The following is a 14,835-nucleotide window of genomic DNA, read 5'->3' as shown; positions in this document are numbered from 1 at the left end:
CCACACGCTGTCTGTGGCATCAGTGGGGAGGGGGTGTGGCAGCATATCGGGGACAGGAAGAGAATTGGACACAGGGGTTTAGCGCATGCGCAAGCTTCGCATGGCCAATTTATGTTTACGACAGTTAGAAAACAGTTGTGGCGGCATATCGGGGACAGTTAGAAGACAGTGATTAATATGTTGGAGTCCTGACACAGACATAATGCTTTGTATAACATCATTTTAATACAAATCAAAAGTACTGTTTTGAAAGAAGTTTGTTTTAACTCAGCACAATATATTTAGTACTTCTGCGCATGCGTCTTACAGGCGCGAAGTTCGACCGGCTTTAAAATGTATTAATATTTTTATGATCAGTACAATTGATGTGTTTAAACCATATCTACTTATAATTTTAATTGTTTTTCCGCTTATTCCAGTCATATAGAGCGCAAACTACCCACGAGGATGTTTTCTTTCGCGTTTTTTCGCTGAAAAGAATGGCTTTATGAGGACCTAACCTATTTAAATCTTATATTTGGCTGCCTTGTGTGTAAATATATAGGCCTATAAATATTATCATAGATTGTAAATTTTGTAAATAGTCAATTGTTGTGTTTTTGTTTAGTCAAATCTGATCGTTTATAATTATTATAATTTATATCATCATCAACATCATCATTATTTTGTTTATTTGTATTTTCTATAAATATACACAATTTACAACTTGTTGTTCTGTTGCTTTGTCAAATCTTTCATAATTGTTATTATCATTTCTATCATCATTACAATTATTTATTTCAATGTATTTTACATAAATATCGCCGACATCATTTACACATTGCCTAATTAACACTTTCTCCATCTGTGAGATCAATAAAGTATCAAAGAGCTGCGTAAACATGCGAGGCTGCGCATGCGCTAAACACTGTAGCCCCGATTCTCCAGCGTTCGCTAGATCCGATTCTCTTCCTGCTGAGGAGCAGTGGTTGGTTACTCGGCTGGTGACCAAAGCTCGGAGGCGTCTCCAGGAGGTGGGGGCGTTCCTAGGAGGACTCAGGCAAACCTATCCCTAAAATGGCCGCCATCAGAGTTTTTACAGATTACTCAGAAATACGTGAATGTGCCAAGGCAACACTTCAGCCATGTTTTTAATGAGGGAGTGACAGAATAACATGATGTAATGCTTGAAAAAGTCCATTTTGCAGAATACCCCCCCTTTAATTCCTGCTCACGTTGGCCTAATGCTACTCTGGCACATTCTAAACCAGACTGGGTTCTCAGACCGGCACAGACAGTGGATTCATCGGCCTCCGCGGCGCACAAGAGCGCATTGTGTTGAGGTAACAGGACGCACGCAGGCTGGGCTCTCCCCGACATGATTCAGCACATGTTATCTGCCCCACAGACCCGGCCCACCCCCCCACCCCCGGCCCACCCTACTCCCGGCCCACAGCCCGCCGCGCACTCCGCTGGCCACGTCTCAAACCAAACGACGCACAGCAGCAGCAGCAGGGACGGGTCGAACCGCAGCCGCTCTTTACGCGCCCCGGGGGGAGGAACACGGAGACCGCTCTGCGCGCGCCGGGGTCCGAGTGCGGAGACACGGTAAGAGTCGCTCAAAGGCGCAGAGTTCCGAAGTTTTTGGGGCAGTTTTCCCGGAGCAGTCCGTTTCCAAGGGAACGGGGCTAGAGGGGGGCGAGGATCCGCGCTGTCCCGGGACTCCGTGTGCTTTGTGGCCACGGGCTGGTTCTGCTCCCGGTGCGGTGACATGTCGAGTCTTGTTGTAACGCAGGCTCTGACTTCGGGGCTTTTGGCTGCGAGTTGTGCTGTTTATTTGCTCCTAACGCCGTCACAGTTTCCAGACGAGACTTGAGGAAATTCAGCAGAAGTTTTTTTGTGTTTTTTTTTTTACACATTTTCTACTACATGGCATAGAACATAGAATAAATGGGTCTCCAAGGCGGCACCTCCAGGGTCTGCCCAGGGGCGGACTGGCCATATGTCACAGAGGGGCCACTGGCTCTAGGGCCACCGGTCTGGCCCCCTCACTTTACCTTAGCCTTAGTGACCGAGCTTCACCCAAATCTAAAAGCTTAAAAGAAAAGCATCCAGAAACAAAAATGTGCTGGAAAAGCGACAAAAAAAGTGACAAAATGTGATGAAAACGCGACGACAAAGCGAGGAAGAAAGCGGTGGAAAAAACAACAATAACATGACAAAAAAAAACTGAAAAACAAGAGACGAAAACACAACGGAAAAGTAACAAAAAAGTGACAAAAACAAACAACAACGAACAAAAATGACGAAAAAGAGACGAAAAAGAGACGAAAAAGAGACGAAAAAGAGACGAAAAAGAGACGAAAAAGAGACGAAAAAGAGACGAAAAAGTGACGAAAAAGAGACGAAAAAGAGACGAAAAAGTGACGAAAAAGAGACGAAAAAGAGACGAAAAAGAGACGAAAAAGTGACGAAAAAGAGACGAAAAAGTGACGAAAAAGAGACGAAAAAGAGACGAAAAAGTGACGAAAAAGAGACGAAAAAGAGACGAAAAAGTGACGAAAAAGAGACGAAAAAGTGACGAAAAAGTGACGAAAAAGAGACGAAAAAGAGACGAAAAAGTGACGAAAAAGAGACGAAAAAGAGACGAAAAAGTGACAAAAAAGAGACGAAAAAGAGACGAAAAAGAGACGAAAAAGAGACGAAAAAGAGACGAAAAAGAGACGAAAAAGAGATGAAAAAGAGACGAAAAAGTGACGAAAAAGAGACGAAAAAGAGACGAAAAAGAGACGAAAAAGAGACGAAAAAGTGACGAAAAAGAGACGAAAAAGAGACGAAAAAGTGACGAAAAAGAGACAAAAAAGTGACGAAAAAGAGACGAAAAAGTGACGAAAAAGAGACGAAAAAGTGACGAAAAAGAGACAAAAAAGTGACGAAAAAGAGACGAAAAAGAGACGAAAAAGTGACGAAAAAGAGACGAAAAAGTGACGAAAAAGAGACAAAAAAGTGACGAAAAAGAGACGAAAAAGAGACGAAAAAGAGACGAAAAAGAGACGAAAAAGAGACGAAAAAGAGACGAAAAAGTGACGAAAAAGAGACAAAAAAGTGACGAAAAAGAGACGAAAAAGTGACGAAAAAGAGACGAAAAAGTGACGAAAAAGAGACAAAAAAGTGACGAAAAAGAGACGAAAAAGAGACGAAAAAGAGACGAAAAAGAGACGAAAAAGAGACGAAAAAGAGACGAAAAAGAGACGAAAAAGTGACGAAAAAGTGACGAAAAAGAGACGAAAAAGAGACGAAAAAGTGACGAAAAAGAGACAAAAAAGAGACGAAAAAGTGACGAAAAAGAGACGAAAAGCCACAAAAATGTAATAAAAAAGCTGCAAAAAGCAACAAAAACAAACAACAACAAACGAAAATGGAACGACGACGTGACAAAAAGTTACCATCACTTTTCTAGATTTGAGCTTTCAAATGAGGCGTCACAGTGTTGCTCTCCAGTCAAGAAGCTTTTAGATTTGGGTAAAGCCGAACTGGAGAAAATGCTATGGGTTAAGGCGGGGGGTAAGAGGTTCACATATGTATTTGTGGAAGTGTCGCATTTACGCTAATTTGGGCCAGAGTCCAGGGCTGTTTTTCAGTCCCAGTCCGGCCCCTGGATCTGCCTAAAACAGGACTCAAAACTTAATTAATTAGGCCTAAATTGAAGCAGGCTATAGTTCTTAACAACTGGACCAAAAAGACAACAACATGAATAAAATGACTCTGAGTACCTGGACAGAATTGCAGAATGCCACCTGAAACCATGGTTTGAGAAACACTGGCCTTAAAGATAAATATTTCACACGGCACACTATAAAAAATTGATTGCAGGTCTAGTGTTGTACATTGATGACACTGTAGTGATGTCCTACTGTCTTACTGTTTACTGAACTACCTCTCATTCATGCACTTTTTACACACCCATTTACTTATTTATTTTACCAGTTAATTGTTTCTCAAACTAGTGAATTACAGTCGTCTGCTGTAATGCACTGTTAAAAGGTTGTGTGTTAAACAATTAGCCTAAAACTGAGACCATGAACCGTCCTCAGTGGCTGTTTGAACCCCTATCTCCCCTGTCTTTGTCACAGATAGTCTTGTTTAACCCGTCTCTGAAAATGTGTACGTTGTGGAAAAACAACTGAGAGGCAAAACATGACAACTTAAAACTTAAAGGGGGGGTATTATGCAAAATGGACTTTTTCAAGCTTTCCATCATGTTATTCTGTCACTCCCTCATTAAAAACATGGCTGAAGTGTTGCCTTGGCACATTCACGTATTTCTGAGTAATCTGTAAAAACTCTGATGGCGGCCATTTTAGGGATAGGTTTGCCTGAGTCCTCCTAGGAACGCCCCCACCTCCTGGAGACGCCTCCGAGCTTTGGTCACCAGCCGAGTAACCAACCACTGCTCCTCAGCAGAACCCCCTCCCCACTGATGCCACAGACAGCGTGTGGAGGGGGCGTGTCTAAAGGCTCAGAGGTTCTTAAAGAGACAGAGGCCGATTTCAAGACATTCACTACAGCCATTTTGAGAGAGACATTTTATACAAAGGCAGTTATTCTAATTTACTGCATTTACAGACCAACAGAAGGTTTGCTCATCATTGTAGTGAGATATAGACTGGTGCTGTGGGACTGAAAAAAGCAGAACCTCCCCTTTAACCTCTTAACTCCCGCCTGAATCGAGAGGATCTTTTTCCTCACGTCATCAGATTTTTTTTCCATCATTTTTTTGTGGGTGTTCAACTCATTTTTGTCACATTTTTGTCATTTTTTTGTCATTTTTTTGTCATTTTTTTGTCATTTTTTTTGTCATTTTTTGACAATTTTTTGCATTTTTTTGGTCAAATTTTTATCACATTTTTGTCATTTTTTTGTCATATTTTTGTCATTTTTTTTTGTAATTTTTGGTTGGGTTTTTTTGTCATTTATTTGTTATTTTTTGGTCATTTTTTGTCAATTTTTTGCATTTTTTTGGTCAAATTTGTATCACTTTTTTGTCATTTTTTCGTCTAATTTACTGCATTTACAGACCAACAGAAGGTTTGTCATCATTGTAGTGTGATATAGACTGGTGCTATGGGACTGAAAAAAAGCAGAACACCCCCTCTTTAAGAAAAAAAAGCAAAAAGTACACACAAGATTCAAAAAATCTGTGAAGATCATTACAGTGGTTTGATTTATTGTCACATCGTCCGACCCAGATCTCCGGGTCCTCTGTAGTATTTACCCCATGGATCAGGAGCAAGTGGCTGGTTTGGAATCGCAAATGAGCCAAACCGACAGACAAAGCGCAGCAGTATTTGTTTTACATTCACATTCACATCGAGAGAAGGCGGCAGAGCGATCACCCCGGGGCCTCACTAACCCTCTGAAAGCATCAGTGAGTGTTACAATTAGAAGTGTTGCAATTGTGATAAGATATGCAATCTATTCATTCAAGGATGTATCATGAAAAATTGATGTTTTGAGCTCCATTTTAGACACAGTTCTGAGCAATCCTTTTAAGTTCAAGTTTAATGGTTTTGTATAGCCCAATATTACGTCGCCTCAGGGCTGCACCAAACATTAAGGCAATAAAACAGAGCAATAAATGTGACAATTAAAAGTTCCCCCGTCCTTACACTCTCCAGCACGGCGAGGAAAAACTCAAAAACCCGGCAGGAGAAAAGAGAAACCTCGGGGAGAACCACAGAAGGAGAGATCCACTTTTCATCTTTGTAGTTCCTTATCCTGCTGAAGCTCCCTTTCCCCTTAATCCTTGGATTTGGATACGTTTAAGAGGGAACATGAAACTGTCTTTTCGAAAGCCCCTAGTCCGTCAACGGTCCCGTTCCGAGGAGTTCTGTGCTCATCGTGTGTTCATCACGGCGTCATCGACTTTGCCGCCCTGCCTGCAGAGAGCTCCCCTGGCCAATGCAGAAACCCAGTCAGTCAGACCGCAACATCTCCTCTTATATCAAGCTTTAAAGTGAGAAAAGTAAACGCTGAGGTAGGGCTGTGCAATTAATCGAAATTCGATTACGATTTCGATTACAACAGTAAACGATTACAAAATTAGCATAATCGCAAAAAATCTATTATAATTTTTATTTTTATTTATTTTTTCAATTATTTTTTTTTTTCACATTTTTTTTTCTAATTTTTAATTTTGGGATTTTTGTCACTTTTTTGATGGATTTTTGTCTTTTTCTGCTGGATTTTTGTAATTTTTTTGATGGATTTTTGTCACTTTTTTGATGGATTTTTGTCACTTTTTTGATGGATTTTTGACATTTTTTTGATGGATTTTTGACATTTTTTTGATGGATTTTTGACATTTTTTTGATGGATTTTTGTCACTTTTTTGATGGATTTTTGACATTTTTTTGATGGATTTTTGTCACTTTTTTGATGGATTTTTGACATTTTTTTGATGGATTTTTGACATTTTTTTGATGTATTTTTGTCACTTTTTTGATGGATTTTTGTCATTATTTTGATGTATTTTTGTCACTTTTTTGATGTATTTTTGTCACTTTTTTGATGGATTTTTGTCACTTTTTTGATGGATTTTTGTCACTTTTTGGATGGATTTTTGTAATTTTTTTGATGGATTGTTATAAAACAAATAATCGTTTGAATAATCGTGATTTCAATTATGACAAAAATAATCGTGATTATTATTTTTTCAATAATCGAGCAGCCCTACGCTGAGGGACAATGAAGAACGTTTATGAGCCTCACCTATGCTCGACACGCCCACTTTCATTCAATCCCGTATATATAAGACACGGATTGGAGCGTTTTCTGTAGTAGAAACAATTTGAGTTAAACTGGATTTCACACAAAGCCACTGCTCCAGGTGCAAAGTGGATGTGAGGTCTTATCTTCAAATCGAGGACTTGGTAGTAAACCATCCGCGCGGGAAACACGGTGCAGGTCACGCCGATGCTGCTGGAGATAAGGTATAGCGTGACTGAGGCGTGGGCGTGTCGAATGGTTAGGACATATTTAATCCCAGTTACTCCACTGCTGCACCTGAGCACCTCCTCCAGGGATTTGCTCGGGCCTGGGCAGTCAGCTGTGTTGTAATTTATGCTGGGTCTGGAATGACTTCTATTAAGGACTCGGGCTTCAATCGGTGCTCAGGGTCATCTGCAAGTTTAGGCTTTATTCGTTTTAAGGGGAGACACTACAGGCAAAACTCATTTTTTTCAGTTTTCAGGTTTTGGGCCAAATTGGTCTCTGAACATATAAGCTTTCACCAGGAAACAGAAAATATGCCTAATCTTCACAATAACATGTTTAAATATTGCGCTGATTCAATGTTCCCCCATAGACTTATATGGGAGAACACAATTTCAAAGGCCTTTTTCTCCAAACACATTTTTCTGTCATTGTGGCGACACTATGTCCACGTCAGTCGGACCTAAAGACTTCACATTTTCCAGCCTTGGACTGAACAATATTTGGAAGATTTTTTCAGAGGGATTTTTTGTTATTTAAGGCGAGACACTGCGGGTGAATAGGGAAAACATGTATATTTACAGATGTCAATTTGAAACTTTTGCTGTAGATCACTGGGATAAATGTGAGAAAAAAATACATGGCAAGATTTCTGTCATTTTATCTTTTCATATAAGAACAAGGTGTTTTATGCCTAAAAAGATAGATAGAGCTACATTCAAATTTATTGTTTAATTTTATTGATGAATGAGTTGCCAAGACTTTCTCAGAGGGGATTTAGGATTTCTTGTTTAGTTTTAAAATAAGCTGTTTTTTTTAATGGAAAAATGTGTAAAAATGTAATTTTCGCCTCATTTTTTGACATTCAAAACTCAATAAATGGGGTTTAAGGGATTAAATACTAAAAAATCCCTCTGAAAAAATCTTCCAAATATTGTTCAGTCCAAGGCTGGAAAATGTGACGTCTTTAGGTCCGACTGACGTGGACATAGTGTCGCCACAATGACAGAAAAATGTGTTTTGAGAAAAAGGCCCTTGAAATTGCATTGTCCCATATAAGTCTATGGGGAAACCTTGAATCAGCGCAATATTTAAACATGTTATTGTGAAGATTAGTCATATTTTCTATTTCCGGGTGAAAGCTTATATGTTCAGAGACCAATTTGGCCCAAAACCTGAAAACTGAAAAAAATGAGTTTTGCTTGTAGTGTCTCCCCTTGATCCCTAAACCCCATTTATTGAGTTTTGAATGTCAAAAAATGAGGCGAAAATTATTTTTTTTACAAATTTTTCCACTAAAAACAGCTTATTTTAAAACTAAACAAGAAATCCAAAATCCCCTCTGAGAAAGTCTTGGTAACTCATTCATCAATAAAATGAAACCATAAATTTGAATGTAGCTCTGTCCATTATTCAGATTTCGTCGCCGAAAAGATGGGAAATTTGGGGCATTTTTAGGCATAAAACACCTTGTTCTTATATGAAAAGATAAAATGACAGAAAACTTGCCATGTATTTTCTTCTCACATTTATGCCAGTGATCGACAGCAACAGTTTCACATTGATATCTGTAAATATACATGTTTTCCCCTATTCACCTGCAGTGTCTCGCCTTAAACAGAGATCACAGGGAGAAACAGTGACTCGGTGCTGTAATTAAAGGCATTATTGTGGAAACTTTTTACATAGACTTAGTATAGTCTACTCCTGTTTTGATCTTGATCCAGGTCAAATGTTTTATATGGTGGTGCTTGATGTGAAAAGTTAAGAAAAACACTGGTCATTTTGTGTAGAGTCACATGACCTCACATGTCTCACACACATCCCTCATTGCATCACTGGCACACACACCTGTCTGTCTACCCGCCCCGTGGAAATCCCACTTTGCGTAATATGACGGTCAGACACAGCAGACACCGCCAAAGCTGTGCCGCTCCCTCACCGCCTGAAACCGCGGCCTTCGTGGCGACTGCTGAGGGGGGAAAAACATGTTGCTCCACAGCTGACCAGCCTTTTCCCACATTGCACCTCCTGGAAAACTGGAAGAAAGCAGGACAGGTTTAGTGCAAGCTTTGCTGACGCGGTGTCTGCATCCTGTCGAGGGAACCGAACAGATACAGCATGTCCCATTGTTGTCCCCTGAATGAGGCCGTCCTGGGGCAGCTGGAGACGGGACGTGCGGAACAATGGGCCCTTCGCTACATTATTATTGACAACATGTGCGATACCTGTCACAGCTTGAAAATCAAACTTTCACAAGCCTCAAAAGAGATACAAGAGATACAGAGTGTTACATTGATACAGTTTGGAATTGCCCATATAGATACAGACGGCATCTCGTCATAGAAGGGGGCGTGGCCTCGCCAAGGGGGGAAATAGAATCTTTAGAGAAACATAATTTTAGCCATTTTCTGGTGGAATATGAACTTATTTATCACATAAATAAAGTCAAGTGTAAATCGGGCCCATATGGATGTTTTCTCACAGCAGATTGTTCTGTAGAAGTGAAAAAACGGCAGTTGTAGCTAGCGCTAGCCCGATGCTAACATGTAGCATCAAGTTAGCATTCTCCGTTATTTATGGGCTGTTGAACCACTTTGCTCCTCCCCATATCTTTGTATCTTTATTTAGTAGAAACTATATTCATAATTCAGCGTTTGTTACAGTAGTTTTTGAATAATTAGAGAAAATTTAAAAAATGTTCTTAACTGTTTTCAAAAATGACCATATATGGGCGATTCCAGAGATGCCGTCTGTGTCTATTACTTAAACAAATGTAGAATTATTAAGATATTTTTCTATTAAATATAAATACAGAGAAATTGAGCGGAGCAAAGGTTTAACAGCCCATAAATACTTAAAAAACAGACAATGCTAACCAGGAAGCTACGTTAGCTTCATGCCACATAAGCTAGCGTTAGCAACGAGTGCTGTTTATCGCTTCTCCTGCTCTAACAATTTGCGGTAAAAAACACCCACATGGACCTGATTCTGACTTTTTTATGAGTGATAATATATATTATTATTATAGTCCACCAGAAAACGTCTAAAAAGAGGGAAAATGGTGATTCCCACGAGAGGTTTTCTTTGGTCCCCTTATACCACTTTGCCGTCTCTATACTAGTTCATTTAGGCTCTTGTTCTGTGAGAGCAAAAACGTGCAAACAGCGTCGCCTCCAACATTTTAATGCACAAGACAAACTAACCTTTTTTTCTCATTAAAGGCATATTTTAGGATGACATAGGGCCTCATTTCCAGACATGTATATGGTTAGTCTGGTGTTATAAGTGATTTGCCTCAGGTGCACTGTTGGTCAGACTGTTTTTAATGCAGGCTAGCTGATACCATAGGAATGCACTAGCCTTGCACTAGCCTAGCGCCACTCAGCTCTTCAAATACAAGAACTGCATCCACTTCTCAGAGCGTATTGACTGGAGAGCTTACAGCCTATATGCCAGTGTGAGGCCTTATTTGAAAGCCAAGACCTTCTAGTTTCTAAAAATATGTGTGAGATCTGTGTGAGTGAAACACAACTAACGTTACATTTGCCGTTCGTCACCCTAATCATATCTTGATTTGGATTAACTGACCCTGATCAGGTGCCGCCCTCGATGAAGAAAGTTGGGACACCCCGGTTTGGGAGTTCACGATCGCTGCTTTAAAGTCTTTTCTGTGGAAAGGTTTGGCCATGTGCAGATCATTGTACGCGCGCAGAGTCAGGGGCCGGACTGGGACTGAAGAACAGCCCTGGACTCTGGTCAGCCTGGCCCGAATTAGCGTAAATGTGACACTTCCACAAATACATATGTGAACCTCTGACCCCCCGCCGTAACTAAGAGCATTTTCTCCAGTTTGGCTTTGCCCAAATCTAAAGGCTTCTTGACTGGAGAGCAACACTGTAACGCCTCATTTGAAAGCTCAAATCTAGAAAAGTGATGGTAACTTTTTGGCACGTTGTCGCTGCATTTTTGTCATGTTTTTGGCGTGTTTTAGTCTCTTTTTTTTTGGGTTTTTTTTTCATGTTGTTGTTTTTTCATCCCTTTTTTCATTGCTTTGTCGTCACATTTTCGTCACATTTTGGTCACATTGTGTTGCTTTTTTGTTGCTTTTCCAGTGCATTTTTGTTTTCGGATGCTTTTCTTTTAAGCCCTTAACTCCCACCTGAACCGAGCACATTTTCCCCAGTTTGGCTTTGCCCCAATCCAAAAGCTTCTGGGAAAAAATGTGTGAAAATAGCGACAAAACTGAGACGAAAACAATGATGGAAATGTGACAAAAAAGTGAGAAAAGTTTGACAAAAAAGTGACGAAAAAGTGATGAAAAAGTGACAAAAATGTGACAAAAAGTGATAAAAATTTGACCCCAAAAAAATGACAAAAATTAGACGAAAAAATGACAAAAAAGTGAGTTGAATACCCAACAAAAAAATGATGGAAAAAAAAATCTGATGACGTGAGGAAAAAGATCCTCTCGGTTCAGGCGGGAGGTAAGAGGTTAAGCTTTTAGATTTGGGTGAAGCTCGGTCACTAAGGGTTAGGTCAAGTGAGAGGCCGGACCGGTGGCCCTAGAGCCAGTGGCCCCTCTGTGCTCATATGGCCAGTCCGCCCCTGCGCAGAGTCAAATTCCCTCCTGCCGTCTCAGTCTGTCCGTGAATGAAAGTGAAGCTGGATCACGTTCACCAAGGTCACGAGCTCAATAAGTAAAGACGGGACAAGTTAGGCCTTGTGAGACATGGAGGGAGAAGTTCCAGAAGAAGATTCAGATGGAGGGCACGGACCAATACGACAGATTTGGAAAGAAACTGGCCAACATCACGTCTGCCACCTCTGACTTTTCCGTTGTTGTGATGTCACGTGAACACAGCATGTTAGTAGGGCTGCTCGATTATTGAAAAAATAATAATCACGATTATTTTTGTCATAATTGAAATCACGATTATTCAAACGATTATTTGTTGCCTTTAAAAAAATCCATCAAAAAAGTGACAAAAATCCATCAAAAAAGTGACAAAAATCCAGCAAAAAAATGACAAAAATCCATCAGAAAAAAAGACAAAACTCCAGCAAAAAAGTGACAAAAATCCAGCAGAAAAAAAGACAAAACTCCAGCCAAAAAAGACAAAAAATCCAGCAAAAAAGTGACAAAAATCCATCAAAATAATGACAAAAATCCATCAAAAAAAAGACAAAAATCCATCAAAAAAGTGACAAAAATCCATCAAAAAAGTGACAAAAATCCATCAAAAAAGTGACAAAAATCCATCAAAAAAGTGACAAAAATCCATCAAAAAAAAGACAAAAATCCATCAAAAAAGTGACAAAAATCCATCAAAAAAGTGACAAAAATCCATAAAAAAAACGACAAAAATCCAAAAATTAAAAATTAGGGAAAAAAAAGTAAAAAAAAAAAATTGAACAAAATATTAAAATAAATAGAAACCCAAAAAAAAAATTGACAAAAAAAATATCTAATCGATTTTTTGCGATTATGCTAATTTTGTAATCGTTTACTGTTGTAATCGAAATCGTAATCGAATTTCGATTAATTGCACAGCCCTACATGTTAGTGTGGAACATTGATCCAAAATCTCGCGGTAATCCAGTTTGCAGTGAAGGTCAAAGTCTGATTTTGTTTTTTTAAAGGAATGAGTTGGTTGAACGCGCAGTGCTGGCACCTTCTCATTAGTGGACTTTACACATAAAATAACTAACCACTGGGTGAATGGTGATTACTCAGCCTTTAGAACAGTGGGACAGTGTAAACAGAGCCATGCTGTAATGACACTGACTTCCCATTTGAAGGATTTAAGATTATTTAGAACTCAGTGTTATAATGTAAGTGTGGAGAATCGGAGAGTCCGTCATCGTCAAGCTTGAGATCCAAAGAGCTTATGGAGGTCTCCGTGGAAGAGAAAAGGCTGGTCAGGCTCAGATATCTTCTCTGTTTACTCTCCTCCGTTTCCTGTCACATAAATCAGTTCGTTTTGGGAGAAGCCCTTGTGTGTGAGTTCACTGATTCCCTCTGATTGATGTGCGGTCTGTTCTTGGTGAATGTTGAAATGCGAGAGTGAGCAGTGATGTTGGTGTTGCTTCTCCGCAGGTGCCGCTCACATGTTGCTCAGAAGATGAAGCCTGTGTTTGGACAGCTGACGCCTCGGCTCGTCCTCAGCTCCGTCTGACCCTCCGTGAGTGTTTCCTCATCTCTCTCGTGTTCTCCTTCGGTCACTCACTCATGGTCTGTCCTCCCAGGCGCAGAGCTGTGACGGCGCAGACATGCCTCGCTGCAGAGTCAACCTCAGCTCCATGATCTTCCTGGTCATCCTGCAGGGGGCAGCGGTGGTGCTGTTCTGTGGCTGGTATGTGCAGCTCAGCCCCTGCGGCTCGGCCCCCGCCCCCGGGAAAGTGCACGTGCTGCTGCTGTCGTCGTGGCGCTCCGGCTCGTCCTTCCTGGGGCAGGTGTTCAGCCAGCACCCGTCGGTCTTCTACCTGATGGAGCCGGCGTGGCACGTGTGGACCACGCTGCAGCGCCCGGGGGCCCGGGCCCTCAGGATGGCTGTCCGGGACCTTCTCCGCAGCACCTACCACTGTGACTTCTCCACCATGGAGGCCTACATGCCCCCGCAGCACAACGTGTCCAACCTGTTCATGTGGAGTCACAGCCGGGCGCTGTGCTCGCCCCCGGCCTGCGCCCTCACCCCGCGGGGACACTTCAGTAACCAAACCGCCTGTGGTCTGCAGTGCTCGGTCCGGGGCCTGGCCGGAGCGGAGCGCGCCTGCCGCACCTACAGCCACGTGGTGCTGAAGGAGGTGCGCTTCTTTGAGCTGGAGTCTCTGTACCCTCTCCTGCAGGACCCAGAGCTGGACCTGCGCATCGTGCACCTGGTGAGAGACCCGCGGGCCGTGCTGCGCTCCAGAGAGGAGTCCTCCAAGTCCTTCACCAGCGACAGCGCCATGGTGCTGGAGCAGAGGAACGTGTCTGCGGCCGATGTGCAGTACCACGTCATGCAGGAGATCTGCCGCAGCCACGTGCGCATCAAGGAGAGGGCCCTCCACACCCCCCCGCCCTACCTAGAGGGCCGCTACAAACTGGTGCGGTACGAGGACCTGGCCCGAAACCCTCTGGACGAGATCAGCTCCATCTATGAGTTTGTGGGCCTGGAGATGACCACCGCTCTGCAGGACTGGATTTACCAGGTCACCCACGGCAAAGGCAAAGGCACCAAAAAGGAGGCGTTTAAAATCACCTCTCGAAACGCCGTGGACGTGTCTCAGGCGTGGCGCACCATGCTGCCACACAGCAAGGTGCGGCGTGTGCAGGACGTGTGCCGAGGCGCCATGTCCATGCTGGGATACCGGACTGTGAACAGCGATAAAGAGCAGAAGAAGCTGGACATCGACCTGCTGGCGCCACGCGAGCCCTATCGGTTCAGCTGGTTACCAGACAAAACCGAGCCGCCAAAGAAAGCGCCTTGAACCTTATTTAACCTTCTGTTTTTTCTTGCTTTTCTTGCTTCTCAAAGTGGTACCTAACAGTGAAAATGTGAAAAAAGTTGATACCTCTAATGACTAAGTGAAGTGAAATCTGTGGTGCCAGACTCTCTCAGGCCACAGTCTGATAAGACACGAGCCGACACTGCCCTCAGCCTGGACCGTTTACTGCAGCTCATCGACACAGGTTTAAAACAGTCTTCATTTTGACAACATATTTTAGTTTTAGTCTTTTGACTAAAATGTAATTTAATTTTAGTCAAGATTTATCCATCCATCCATTTTCTTCCGCTTTATCCGGGGCCGGGTCGCGGGGGCAGCAGTCTCAGCAGAGATGCCCAAACTTCCCGATCCACACACACCTCCTCCAGCTGT

The 14,835-nt window shown here is 42.0% G+C and overlaps 1 protein-coding gene across 1 annotated transcript; it reads left to right on the top strand.

Annotated features, from left to right (window-relative positions):
• The first annotated feature begins 1,461 nt into the window (after positions 1-1,461).
• On the top strand, positions 1,462-14,473 carry chst6 (carbohydrate sulfotransferase 6). The gene is made up of 3 exons (XM_079567409.1): positions 1,462-1,587; positions 13,073-13,157; positions 13,222-14,473. Exon 3 carries the CDS (start codon positions 13,246-13,248, stop codon positions 14,443-14,445), a length of 1,200 nt encoding a protein of 399 aa, XP_079423535.1. The 5' UTR covers positions 1,462-1,587; positions 13,073-13,157; positions 13,222-13,245; the 3' UTR covers positions 14,446-14,473.
• The last annotated feature ends 362 nt before the right edge of the window (positions 14,474-14,835 follow it).

This window comes from Gobius niger, assembly GCF_951799975.1.
Source record: "Gobius niger genome assembly, chromosome: 12".
NCBI lineage: Eukaryota > Metazoa > Chordata > Actinopteri > Gobiiformes > Gobiidae > Gobius > Gobius niger.
The sequence above is the reverse complement of the archived record's forward strand: the minus strand, read 5'-3'. Positions and strand labels throughout refer to the sequence as shown.

Bases quoted from the DNA above. Each gene is read 5' to 3' on its own strand.
- chst6 (XM_079567409.1), top strand. From the start codon at position 13,246: ATGCCTCGCTGCAGAGTCAACCTCAGCTCCATGATCTTCCTGGTCATC.